The sequence below is a fragment of the Scardinius erythrophthalmus genome (assembly GCF_964197995.2).
Source record: "Scardinius erythrophthalmus genome assembly, chromosome: 25".
NCBI lineage: Eukaryota > Metazoa > Chordata > Actinopteri > Cypriniformes > Leuciscidae > Scardinius > Scardinius erythrophthalmus.
In genome coordinates, this window is record NC_138245.1 from 2,678,868 (window position 1) to 2,692,043 (window position 13,176).

A 13,176-nucleotide genomic window follows, 5' to 3' on the forward strand; every position below is an offset into this window, starting at 1 on the left:
GAATGGGAGCGGCTGACACGCATAATTCATATTAAAGGTATCGACTCATTTTTTCATTTCATAACTCCTGACACAAATTAAGACATAACTGTCACTATGAGTTTCTCAGAATACAATAGTGGTCAAATACTGAAACTTGAGTCTTATATCTTTTTAATGATGTATAGTTTGTCAAGGTATAACATTAAATCTGATAGTAATTTTGAATTAAATAAATAAAAAACGCTTCAGTGCGCCGACGCACTGGTGAAGCTTAACAGGTTAACGAGTGAAAGATGCTGAAGGAAGTTAGTGAGTGAACGAGGCGGAGGGAAGTTAGCAAGTGAACGAGGCTGAAGGAAGTTAGGGAGTGAACGAGGCAGAGGGAAGTTAGCGAGTGAACGAGGCTGAAGGAAGTTAGCGAGTGAACGAGGCGGAGGGAAGTTAGCGAGTGAACGAGGCTGAAGGAAGTTAGCGAGTGAACGAGGCGGAGGGAAGTTAGCAAGTGAACGAGGCTGAAGGAAGTTAGCGAGTGAACGAGACGGAGGGAAGTTAGCGAGTGAACGATGCTGAAGGAAGTTAGGGAGTGAACGAGGCGGAGGGAAGTTAGCGAGTGAACGAGGCTGAAGGAAGTTAGCGAGTGAACGAGGCTGAAGGAAGTTAGCGAGTGAACGAGGCTGAAGGAAGTTAGCGAGTGAACGAGGCTGAAGGAAGTTAGCGAGTGAACGAGGCGGAGGGAAGTTAGCGAGTGAACGAGGCGGAGGGAAGTTAGCGAGTGAACGAGACGGAGGGAAGTTAGCGAGTGAACGAGGCGGAAGGAAGTTAGCGAGTGAACGAGACGGAGGGAAGTTAGCGAGTGAACGAGGCTGAAGGAAGTTAGCGAGTGAACGAGGCTGAAGGTAGTTAGCGAGTGAACGAGGCGGAGGGAAGTTAGCGAGTGAACGAGGCTGAAGGAAGTTAGTGAGTGAACGAGGCTGAAGGAAGTTAGCGAGTGAACGAGGCTGAAGGTAGTTAGCGAGTGAACGAGGCGGAGGGAAGTTAGCGAGTGAACGAGGCTGAAGGAAGTTAGCGAGTGAACGAGGCGGAGGGAAGTTAGCGAGTGAACGAGGCTGAAGGAAGTTAGCGAGTGAACGAGGCGGAGGGAAGTTAGCGAGTGAACGAGGCTGAAGGAAGTTAGCGAGTGAACGAGGCTGAAGGAAGTTAGCGAGTGAACGAGGCGGAGGGAAGTTAGCGAGTGAACGAGACGGAGGGAAGTTAGCGAGTGAACGAGGCTGAAGGAAGTTAGCGAGTGAACGAGGCGGAGGGAAGTTAGCGAGTGAACGAGGCTGAAGGAAGTTAGCGAGTGAACGAGACGGAGGGAAGTTAGCGAGTGAACGAGGCTGAAGGAAGTTAGCGAGCGAACGAGGCTGAAGAAAGTTAGCGAGCGAACGAGACGGAGGGAAGTTAGCGAGTGAACGAATGTGAAGGAAGTTAGTGAGTGAACGAGGCGGAGGGAAGTTAGCGAGTGAACGAGGCTGAAGGAAGTTAGCGAGTGAACGAGGCTGAAGGAAGTTAGCGAGTGAACGAGACGGAGGGAAGTTAGCGAGTGAACGAGGCGGAGGGAAGTTAGCGAGTGAACGAGACGGAGGGAAGTTAGCGAGTGAACGAGGCGGAGGGAAGTTAGCGAGTGAACGAGGCGGAGGGAAGTTAGCGAGTGAACGAGACGGAGGGAAGTTAGCGAGTGAACGAGGCTGAAGGAAGTTAGCGAGTGAACGAGACGGAGGGAAGTTAGCGAGTGAACGAGACGGAGGGAAGTTAGCGAGTGAACGAGACGGAGGGAAGTTAGCAAGTGAACGAGACGGAGGGAAGTTAGCGAGTGAACGAGGCTGAAGGAAGTTAGCGAGCGAACGAGACGAAGGGAAGTTAGCGAGTGAACGATGCTGAAGGAAGTTAGTGAGTGAACGAGGCGGAGGGAAGTTAGCGAGTGAACGAGGCTGAAGGAAGTTAGCGAGTGAACGAGGCTGAAGGAAGTTAGCGAGTGAACGAGACGGAGGGAAGTTAGCGAGTGAACGAGGCTGAGGGAAGTTAGCGAGTGAACGAGACGGAGGGAAGTTAGCGAGTGAACGAGGCTGAAGGAAGTTAGCGAGTGAACGAGGCGGAGGGAAGTTAGCGAGTGAACGAGGCTGAAGGAAGTTAGCGAGTGAACGAGACGGAGGGAAGTTAGCGAGTGAACGAGGCGGAGGGAAGTTAGCGAGTGAACGAGACGGAGGGAAGTTAGCGAGTGAACGAGGCTGAAGGAAGTTAGCGAGTGAACGAGACGGAGGGAAGTTAGCGAGTGAACGAGGCTGAAGGAAGTTAGTGAGTGAACGAGACGGAGGGAAGTTAACGAGTGAAAGATGCTGAAGGAAGTTAGTGAGTGAACGAGACGGAGGGAAGTTAGCGAGTGAACGAGGCGGAGGGAAGTTAGCGAGTGAACGAGACGGAGGGAAGTTAGCGAGTGAACGATGCTGAAGGAAGTTAGTGAGTGAACGAGGCGGAGGGAAGTTAGCGAGTGAACGAGGCTGAAGGAAGTTAGCGAGTGAACGAGGCTGAAGGAAGTTAGCGAGTGAACGAGACGGAGGGAAGTTAGCGAGTGAACGAGGCGGAGGGAAGTTAGCGAGTGAACGAGACGGAGGGAAGTTAGCGAGTGAACGAGGCGGAGGGAAGTTAGCGAGTGAACGAGGCAGAGGGAAGTTAGCGAGTGAACGAGACGGAGGGAAGTTAGCGAGTGAACGAGGCTGAAGGAAGTTAGCGAGTGAAGAGACGGAGGGAAGTTAGCGAGTGAACGAGACGGAGGGAAGTTAGCGAGTGAACGAGACGGAGGGAAGTTAGCAAGTGAACGAGACGGAGGGAAGTTAGCGAGTGAACGAGGCTGAAGATAGTTAGCGAGCGAACGAGACGGAGGGAAGTTAGCGAGTGAACGATGCTGAAGGAAGTTAGTGAGTGAACGAGGCGGAGGGAAGTTAGCGAGTGAACGAGGCTGAAGGAAGTTAGCGAGTGAACGAGGCTGAAGGAAGTTAGCGAGTGAACGAGACGGAGGGAAGTTAGCGAGTGAACGAGGCGGAGGGAAGTTAGCGAGTGAACGAGACGGAGGGAAGTTAGCGAGTGAACAAGGCGGAGGGAAGTTAGCGAGTGAATGAGACGGAGGGAAGTTAGCGAGTGAACAAAGCTGAAGGAAGTTGGCGAGTGAACGAGACGGAGGGAAGTTAGCGGGTGAACGAGGCTGAAGGAAGTTAGTGAGTGAACGAGACGGAGGGAAGTTAACGAGTGAAAGATGCTGAAGGAAGTTAGTGAGTGAACGAGGCGGAGGGAAGTTAGCAAGTGAACGAGGCTGAAGGAAGTTAGCGAGTGAACGAGGCTGAAGGAAGTTAGCGAGTGAACGAGACGGAGGGAAGTTAGCGAGTGAACGAGGCGGAGGGAAGTTAGCGAGTGAACGAGACGGAGGGAAGTTAGCGAGTGAACGAGGCGGAGGGAAGTTAGCGAGTGAACGAGGCGGAGGGAAGTTAGCGAGTGAACGAGACGGAGGGAAGTTAGCGAGTGAACGAGGCTGAAGGAAGTTAGCGAGTGAACGAGACGGAGGGAAGTTAGCGAGTGAACGAGACGGAGGGAAGTTAGCGAGTGAACGAGACGGAGGGAAGTTAGCGAGTGAACGAGACGGAGGGAAGTTAGCGAGTGAACGAGGCTGAAGGAAGTTAGCGAGCGAACGAGACGGAGGGAAGTTAGCGAGTGAACGATGCTGAAGGAAGTTAGCGAGTGAACGAGGCGGAGGGAAGTTAGCGAGTGAACGAGGCTGAAGGAAGTTAGCGAGTGAACGAGGCTGAAGGAAGTTAGCGAGTGAACGAGACGGAGGGAAGTTAGCGAGTGAACGAGGCGGAGGGAAGTTAGCGAGTGAACGAGACGGAGGGAAGTTAGCGAGTGAACGAGGCTGAAGGAAGTTAGCGAGTGAACGAGGCGGAGGGAAGTTAGCGAGTGAACGAGGCTGAAGGAAGTTAGCGAGTGAACGAGACGGAGGGAAGTTAGCGAGTGAACGAGGCGGAGGGAAGTTAGCGAGTGAACGAGACGGAGGGAAGTTAGCGAGTGAACGAGGCTGAAGGAAGTTAGCGAGTGAACGAGGCGGAGGGAAGTTAGCGAGTGAACGAGGCTGAAGGAAGTTAGCGAGTGAACGAGACGGAGGGAAGTTAGCGAGTGAACGAGGCGGAGGGAAGTTAGCGAGTGAACGAGACGGAGGGAAGTTAGCGAGTGAACAAAGGTGAAGGAAGTTGGCGAGTGAACGAGACAGAGGGAAGTTAGCGAGTGAACGAGGCTGAAGGAAGTTAGTGAGTGAACGAGACGGAGGGAAGTTAACGAGTTCAAAGATGCTGAAGGAAGTTAGTGAGTGAACGAGACGGAGGGAAGTTAACGAGTGAAAGATGCTGAAGGAAGTTAGTGAGTGAACGAGGCGGAGGGAAGTTAGCAAGTGAACGAGGCTGAAGGAAGTTAGGGAGTGAACGAGGCAGAGGGAAGTTAGCGAGTGAACGAGGCTGAAGGAAGTTAGCAAGTGAACGAGGCGGAGGGAAGTTAGCGAGTGAACGAGGCTGAAGGAAGTTAGCGAGTGAACGAGGCGGAGGGAAGTTAGCAAGTGAACGAGGCTGAAGGAAGTTAGCGAGTGAACGAGACGGAGGGAAGTTAGCGAGTGAACGATGCTGAAGGAAGTTAGTGAGTGAACGAGGCGGAGGGAAGTTAGCGAGTGAACGAGGCTGAAGGAAGTTAGCGAGTGAACGAGGCGGAAGGAAGTTAGCGAGTGAACGAGGCTGAAGGAAGTTAGCGAGTGAACGAGGCTGAAGGAAGTTAGCGAGTGAACGAGGCGGAGGGAAGTTAGCGAGTGAACGAGGCGGAGGGAAGTTAGCGAGCGAACGAGACGGAGGGAAGTTAGCGAGTGAACGAGGCTGAAGGAAGTTAGCGAGTGAACGAGACGGAGGGAAGTTAGCGAGTGAACGAGGCTGAAGGAAGTTAGCGAGTGAACGAGGCTGAAGGTAGTTAGCGAGTGAACGAGGCGGAGGGAAGTTAGCGAGTGAACGAGGCTGAAGGAAGTTAGTGAGTGAACGAGGCTGAAGGAAGTTAGCGAGTGAACGAGGCTGAAGGTAGTTAGCGAGTGAACGAGGCGGAGGGAAGTTAGCGAGTGAACGATGCTGAAGGAAGTTAGTGAGTGAACGAGGCGGAGGGAAGTTAGCGAGTGAACGAGGCTGAAGGAAGTTAGCGAGTGAACGAGGCGGAAGGAAGTTAGCGAGTGAACGAGGCTGAAGGAAGTTAGCGAGTGAACGAGGCTGAAGGAAGTTAGCGAGTGAACGAGGCGGAGGGAAGTTAGCGAGTGAACGAGGCGGAGGGAAGTTAGCGAGCGAACGAGACGGAGGGAAGTTAGCGAGTGAACGAGGCTGAAGGAAGTTAGCGAGTGAACGAGACGGAGGGAAGTTAGCGAGTGAACGAGGCTGAAGGAAGTTAGCGAGTGAACGAGGCTGAAGGTAGTTAGCGAGTGAACGAGGCGGAGGGAAGTTAGCGAGTGAACGAGGCTGAAGGAAGTTAGTGAGTGAACGAGGCTGAAGGAAGTTAGCGAGTGAACGAGGCTGAAGGTAGTTAGCGAGTGAACGAGGCGGAGGGAAGTTAGCGAGTGAAGGGCATGACAATTTTGGACTGGGCCTTAGATAGTAGTGAAGAATCTTACTTAAAGGCAGGGTAGGCAGGTTTTTTCTAAAAAACTTTTTCCAAAATTTGTTTAAACTGATTTATATACCAATACATAATTAAAATGTAAGTACTCTGAAAAGGAGAGTATAAAAATCGAGTGTCTGTAGTCCTCTCAGGGCTGCAATAAACATGCGCGCACCCGTTTGACTCGAGGAGAGGAGAGAGGCACGGAAGCTAGGAAGAATCACAATTATGGCAGAGAAAGAGCAGTCAAAATTCCCAGTACCTGCATATATAGTCAGCGAAGGCAAACAAGGCAAAAAAAGGAAGACAGTATTCGAAAAGGCTATGACCAAAAAGTCTTTGGATAAAGCAAGAAGTCAGACGAGAGTCAATATAGTGTAGTCCTCATCAGAGCCAACAGTGCTTTCATTGTGGAAGCTCTTGCATGCAAAACACTGTATATGTTATGAATCTTACACGAAATTCACCTTCATCACAGTGTAACTGATGGGAAAACGTGCATCAATGCAACCTGTTTTTAGCTTTGCCTTATGTTACTAGCTCGTTACCGAATCAAACTCAATACAGTGCTATGCATAAGTTTAGACACCCATACTAAAGTTGACTAAAAAGAGGAATAAAAAATCATCTTTTGGAAACTGAACTTAATGCCTTAATTTAAAAAATTAGGAAAAATCCAACCTTTGGAATTAAAATAGCCCCACATCATCACATAGCCTTCACCATACCTAGAGATTGGCATGGTTTTATTTCAGTTAGCCTAATAGCTAGTTTGATTTGCATTGAGAGATAATCTTATGGAAAGTACTCCATGCCAATCTCTAGGTATGGTGAAGGCTATGTGATGATGTGGGGCTATTTTAATTCCAAAGGCCAAGGGAACTTTATCAGGATGCATAGTATCCTGGATCCATGAAGTAACTGGCCTTTAAAAATAAAAATCTGCCTGCCTCAATGGGAATTTAACATAGGGGTGTCCAAACTTATGCACCCTGTATTTTAAGGAAGAATATTTATTTATTTACGATACATTATTCATTCACAAAGAAAATTGGTGTCCTTAAAGGTTGGATTTTTCCTAATTTTTTAAATTAAGGCATTAAGTTCAATTTCCAAAAGATGATTTTTTATTCCTCTTTTTAGTCAACTTTAGCATGGGTGTCTAAACTTATGCATAGCACTGTATATTTTAAACTTTACCAGTATCGATATGCTAGCTTAATAGTGAGTACTAACAGCCATGTTAGTTGTTTATATTCAATGATAAAGTTAGGTATTTTATTACATGTGATTCTGACATGATGTCACTACATGCACTGCGCTCCTCTCCGCTTGGCGCTGGCAAACACGTCCTCCTCCAGCTGAGTGGTCGGCATTGCGCGTTCATGTGTTTTGGGGGCGTGGCTTTGGAAGGAGCCCAGAATGGAGGGGGTGGAGTGAATGGAATAAGTAGCTGTGTTTATTGCAGCCCTGAGAGGACTACAGACACTCGATTTTTATACTCTCTTTTTCAGAGTACTTACATTTTAATTATGTATTGGTATATAAAGACAGTTAAAACAAATGTGGGAAAAAGTTTTTTTAGAAAAAACCTGCCTACCCTGCCTTTAAGATCTTACAGGAAACCTACTTCCTGTCATGTGACAAGAAGTCTCAAAAAGGTGTGTCCAAATTTGCATACTAATCTATATTTTGTAGACTAAATAGTGCCAACAAGAAAAAGTGCACTTCAAATGCCCGAATGGTGCTCTTCAATGAACTGAAAAGCGTGTGTAATGTTGGGGACTCATCGGTCGCAGCTTTAGATATTTATTGGAGCGGGACAGGCTGACAAAATAACCTTATGAAGTTCATACTCCACACAGTTAAGTACATGGCATAAGTGCATAGTGTTTCATTTGGAGCACAACTATACTTTTTAAAGACAAACACACACAGGCTATAATCTGAGCTGTAGTAATGTGTTTGGATCCTTTTTTTATAATGACATTTTTTTATTGTAGGAATACATACAGAAATTGTACAAAATACACATATCGACAAAAAATAAAACAAAACACAGACAAACAACAATATAAGGACAGGCAAAGAAAAAAACTAAACAAAAAAAAGGTAGAGAAAAGAAAGACCTTATACATTGAAATATTTGTCCTTTGGGGGTGTTGAGTGTGTTACGGCGTTCAGTAATTAAACACGTGTTTGGATCCTGAATAACGGAGTTGTTCTGTCGGGATGCAGGGCGCTGCGGGCGAGGACGGTCGGCCGGGACCCCCGGGGCCTCAGGGTGTTCGTGGCCAGCCGGGAGTGATGGGATTCCCTGGACCCAAGGGTGGCAATGTAAACATGAACACTCTTATCAATACACGTCTGTTTGATTTGTGTGCATTAAGGCAACTTGAATGTGTCCATTACTGGTCTTTTTTGTTATTAATTATTACGCTAAACATTTTTTGGTAACATTTTATTTTACAGTGTCCTTGTTACATATGTTACATGTACTTACCCTAGTAATAACAGTAAATGATGCATAATTACATTCAACTAACCCTCAACCAAATCCTAATCCTACCCTAACCCTATAGTAAGCACATGTTGTTGATTAATATTACTCAGTACTTAAATATGTAATTCCACTGTAACAATGACACCTTAAAATAAAGTGTAACCCACTTTTTATAGTTGAAAACATATAGTGCTCTGAATCTTAATCAGTTTATATCAGGCATGTTTCTCTCTCTGCAGGGTGAGGCTGGGAAAGCCGGAGAGAAGGGACTCGCTGGAGCTCCGGGTTTGCGTGTAAGTTTTGCTGTCCGATATCCTCAACTCATCCACACTGCTAAACACAGTGGAAGCAGAACAGCTTGACTGATCTTCAGGCCGACTGAGCGCTAGTCCTTCTCATTAGCGGCGCTGAGCTCTCTTGGCAGGGTTTCTTAGCAATTTCTCAGAGCTAAAACGGTCATGTGCTTTAAGGAAAACTGGACGTTTGGATGCATTTCGGTGGCTCTCATATATATTTCAGTCAACATCACTAAACATAGATTTGGGTAAATGGTAATTTACCAAGGTAAAAATAGTAAGTGTGATAGTATCAAGAAAACATGCCGTTTCCAAAACTAGCTGTTATTTCCAAGCTTTATGGTCGTGAAAAATTCTTTTCTCACACAAACATCAGCAAAATAATGATCCTACTGGACAATTTGCATGTTTACATTTTCTTTCCAAAACTGTTAGTTAAACTATAAATTCAAAACCTAACATAATAGAAAAATGAATAAGACAGCAATTTTCTACATTGCATTCATACAGAAAATACTGAAATGTATTCTGAATCTGAAATGCTATCAGAACAATTGGATATAGCTGAACACACACGTGTTACAGCTTTTTACAATCACTACAAGCCATTTCTCAGTTTCTTTAATTTCACATTCAAAATGCACTAAAACTACCTAAACCCTTCATTCATGTTTCAAATCAACTCGTTCTTCCAGAACACTAGCAAAGGTTTCACCCGACAACGACCTCAAAAACACCAACAACACTTTATACAATTTTCTTTATACAAACTTTACAAAACAAGAATGACTCTCTCCTGTTTATTATCCACCACAGGTCCATGTTTACATTACAGTACAAACTTATTCCTAAATGGTTCCCCTTTTAGATAGTAATGAAACTGATAGACTAACACCTGTGTGTGTTCAGCTACTGTACATCTAATTGTGTTGATAGTATTTCATTTTTAAAATTCAGAATATATTTCATTATGGTATTACTGTAGAAATGTAGCAAATTCCGGTCTTATTCATTATTGTATTATGTTATGTTTTGAAACAAGCATGTGAACATGAAAATTGTCCTGTAGATTCAGAGTTTTGCTGGTGTTTGTGTCGAAGTGAGAAAAAAATTCATGTAATTTGAAAGATCCCAGCATTCAGCAAGCAATTTTGCGTTTAAAAGACGTCTAATAGCCGTCCAAACACAGCCCAGACGTCTGGATAAAACAAGGAAAATTTGGGCTGTCAGTGAAAATTAAATAGACGATTAAACCATCGCCCGAGAATAGACTAGTCATCAATTAGACAGCAAAGAAATGAAATGAGTGAAGAAATGAAATCAAACAGCTTGTAATCACTGTTGACTTTGCTTTCATGATGGAGTATCATACATCTCATCTCGCAAGTTATTTTGGCAAAAACGACATGTAACCAAATTCACGGTTATTTTGGCTAGAAGTGTGTTCCTCATAGCCGGACTATATCGGGTCTATAGTTAACCTAGACGGAGAAATGACGGCTATTGCTTGTCGAGATATAGTCATTGAGTACATTTTGTACAAAAGCAATGATAAATGATGCACAGTTGTGAAGAGTTTTGAAAAAGTGCCCCAAGTATTGACATTATAAAACAAAAATCTGTAACAGCATGTGTAAACTGCCTAAAGCTGTTACGTGCTAACTGAAGTGACCTTGACGTCCGGGTTAGCGGTAGCATTAGCCATCAGGCAAGTGTTATTTAACTAAACTCCTGATGTACTTACAAACTTTCCAATGCCTCGTTTCATGAGTACAGAACCTATTTGTACTACTGTAGAAGTTTGGTCCATTCTAGGCATTATTAGTGGAGTAATTTACCAGATACATCATTGGATCCATTAGCGCCTGCACTAAACCATCCGGCTGATATCTCTAGATAAGCTCTAACTTTAATAATGTTCGACCAAGGGAGAAAAGGCTTCTTGGCTCGAGGTCATGGTGCAAAGGACCCTAGGCTGATTTTACTCCGAACCATCCCTTTAAGAAACTAGAAGAGTTTGTCAGCAAATGCGACGCACCCTTTCACACCTCAGCTTCACCTCATACAGCGCTGTAGTGACGAATGTCTTGTCCTCTGCAGGGTCTGCCTGGTAAAGACGGAGAGACGGGCGCCGCTGGACCCCCTGGACCTGCTGTGAGTGTGTCTCTGTGTGTGTGTGTGTGTGTGTGTGTCCATCGCGTGCTAATGCAAGATTAAGCAGAATGAGCGCTGAGATGATGTGATGTTCACAGGGTCCTGCAGGAGAGAGAGGAGAACAGGGTCAACCAGGACCATCGGGCTTCCAGGTGAGTGTGTGAACGCCGCAGATCACTGTTGCCGTGCTTTATATTAGAGCTGCACGATTCTGGATAACCTGAACATCATGATTTTTTTGTTTATAATAGAGATCACAATTCTCTTCTTTAAAAACAAAACAAAAACGGTTTGAATTGATGATATAATGACTCACTCATAAAGACTTCACTTGTTTCATTACTGGATGAATCAGCGTTTTTAAACGAATCACTTGAGTGAATGATTCAATGACTCACTCATAAAGACTTCACTTGTTTAATTACTGGATGAATCAGCGTTTTTAAATGAATCACTTGAGTGAATGATTCAATGACTCACTCATAAAGACTTCACTTGTTTAATTACTGGATGAATCAGCGTTTTTAAATGAATCACTTGAGTGAATGATTCAATGACTCACTCATAAAGACTTCACTTGTTTAATTACTGGATGAATCAGCGTTTTTAAATGAATCACTTGAGTGAATGATTCAATGACTCACTCATAAACACTTCACTTGTTTAATTACTGGATGAATCAGTGTTTTTAAATTACTCATTTGAGTGAATGATTCAATGACTCATAAACACTTCACTTGTTTCATTACTGGATGAATCAGCGTTTTTGGACGAATATCTTCAACAAATGATTCAATGACAAATACATTTATAACAGTCAATTGTCGCCACCTACTGGTGTAAAGATGTAATTGAAACAATCATTATTTAAAGTGTCAAGTTACTTTCAAAAGGTGATTTACTCTATTTTGATCTCTACCGTAGACATCAGTGTTTATATCTGAACTATAAACTTTTATCTCAGTTCTTCTATGATTATCTGAATGATTGTAAGACAGAATTAATCATACTGTGTGTTGAAAAGACTGTTTGTGAAGCTGTTTCATGCCTAAACATGAAAACTGCTATCTCTGGATCAAAACACAGATCTGAACGTTCGCTTAATTTTCACTTTAATAGACATAGAGCCGAATCACTGTCATTTAAATAAGATTGTGTGGGTCTTTGAGTTGAGATCGCAATCTTTTAACGATTAATTGTGAAGCTGTAGTATGGTGACATGTAAAGTATCTAGTTTAAGTCAAGTTAAATGCATTAACATCGTTGAATCAACTTAAATGAATTAGTTTATACTAACAAAATGCATTTGTATGGGTTAAATCAGGAGGAAATAGCTCTAATAGCCCATGTAAGAAGGACACCTAAAATAAAGTGTGGTAACACTTTATTTTACAGTGTCCTTGTTACATATGTTACATGTACTTACCATAGTAATATCATTAAATTATGCATAATTACATGCAACTAACGCTACAACAAACCTAATCCTACCCTAATCCTGTAGTAAATACATGTAGTTAAATAATATTACTCAGTACTTGAATGTATAATTACACCGTGACAAGGAGACCTTAAAATAAAGTGTAACCTAAAGTGTTACCCATTCTACTAACTGTAAGTAACTACTTGTCAACTAGCAGTCATTACAGTATTGATAGACTGATTAATATCTGCTAACTCTTTATTTAGATGCTCCTCAACAGACATTCTACTGACTATAAGTAACTTTACAAGTACGTCAACTTATTCTACTAACCCGAACCCAAACCTTAAAGAGTTACTTGACATGTAGTTGAAAATTAATGAGAGTTAGTTGACATGTAGTTACTTACAGTGTGTCGAATGTCTAAAGTGGACTATCAAAATAAAGCAACATTAATTGAAATACTTAATATAAAATGGGACCATTTATTTTAATAACATGTTTGGATATGGTTATATTTGTTAGAGAGCATAACAGATCAGAAAACGTCTGATGTTTGTGATGTTCATAGGGTCTGCCCGGACCCCCCGGTCCCCCTGGTGAAGGAGGGAAACCCGGTGATCAGGTAAGAGTTCCTGAATCCCACGAGGAATCTTTACTTGTTTTTCTGTTGGCCACACATAGATGTGTAATAAAGCCGTGTGTGTGTCTTTGCTCATCCAGGGTGTTCCAGGAGAAGCTGGAGCCGCAGGGGTCACTGGCCCCCGAGTGAGTCTCTAACCCTCGTTTTCTCTTTGCTTTGTAAGTACGTTGTATTGCGTGTGTTAAAGTTCCCTTGTCCTGCTCAGGGTGAGCGTGGTTTCCCAGGAGAGAGAGGAGGTGCGGGGCCGCAGGGCCTCCAGGGGCCTCGAGGTTTACCAGGAACTCCAGGAACCGACGGACCCAAGGTAAGCGGATCAATCAGACAGAGATTACCATCAACAACTCATCATTTCTTCTTCTAGAGTGTGTCAACCTAAGCATTACAATGTCATAAGGACTGTGGCTTAAACCTGTTCAGGAGTATATGTGTGGATACACTTGATATCTGGTCAAAATTTCTAAACTGTTAAAGGGTT

The 13,176-nt window shown here is 44.2% G+C and overlaps 1 protein-coding gene across 1 annotated transcript in view; it reads left to right on the top strand.

The window, feature by feature from the left end:
- The window catches only part of LOC308685820 (uncharacterized protein), a 72,577-nt gene that overhangs the window by 31,503 nt on the left and 27,898 nt on the right, over positions 1-13,176 (top strand). Inside the window, exons 19-25 of the mRNA XM_081357848.1 lie at positions 7,921-8,019; positions 8,425-8,478; positions 10,582-10,635; positions 10,734-10,787; positions 12,630-12,683; positions 12,782-12,826; positions 12,907-13,005. Of these exons, the coding sequence (XP_081213974.1) occupies positions 7,921-8,019; positions 8,425-8,478; positions 10,582-10,635; positions 10,734-10,787; positions 12,630-12,683; positions 12,782-12,826; positions 12,907-13,005 (459 nt within the window). The remainder of the gene's footprint in view (positions 1-7,920; positions 8,020-8,424; positions 8,479-10,581; positions 10,636-10,733; positions 10,788-12,629; positions 12,684-12,781; positions 12,827-12,906; positions 13,006-13,176) is intronic.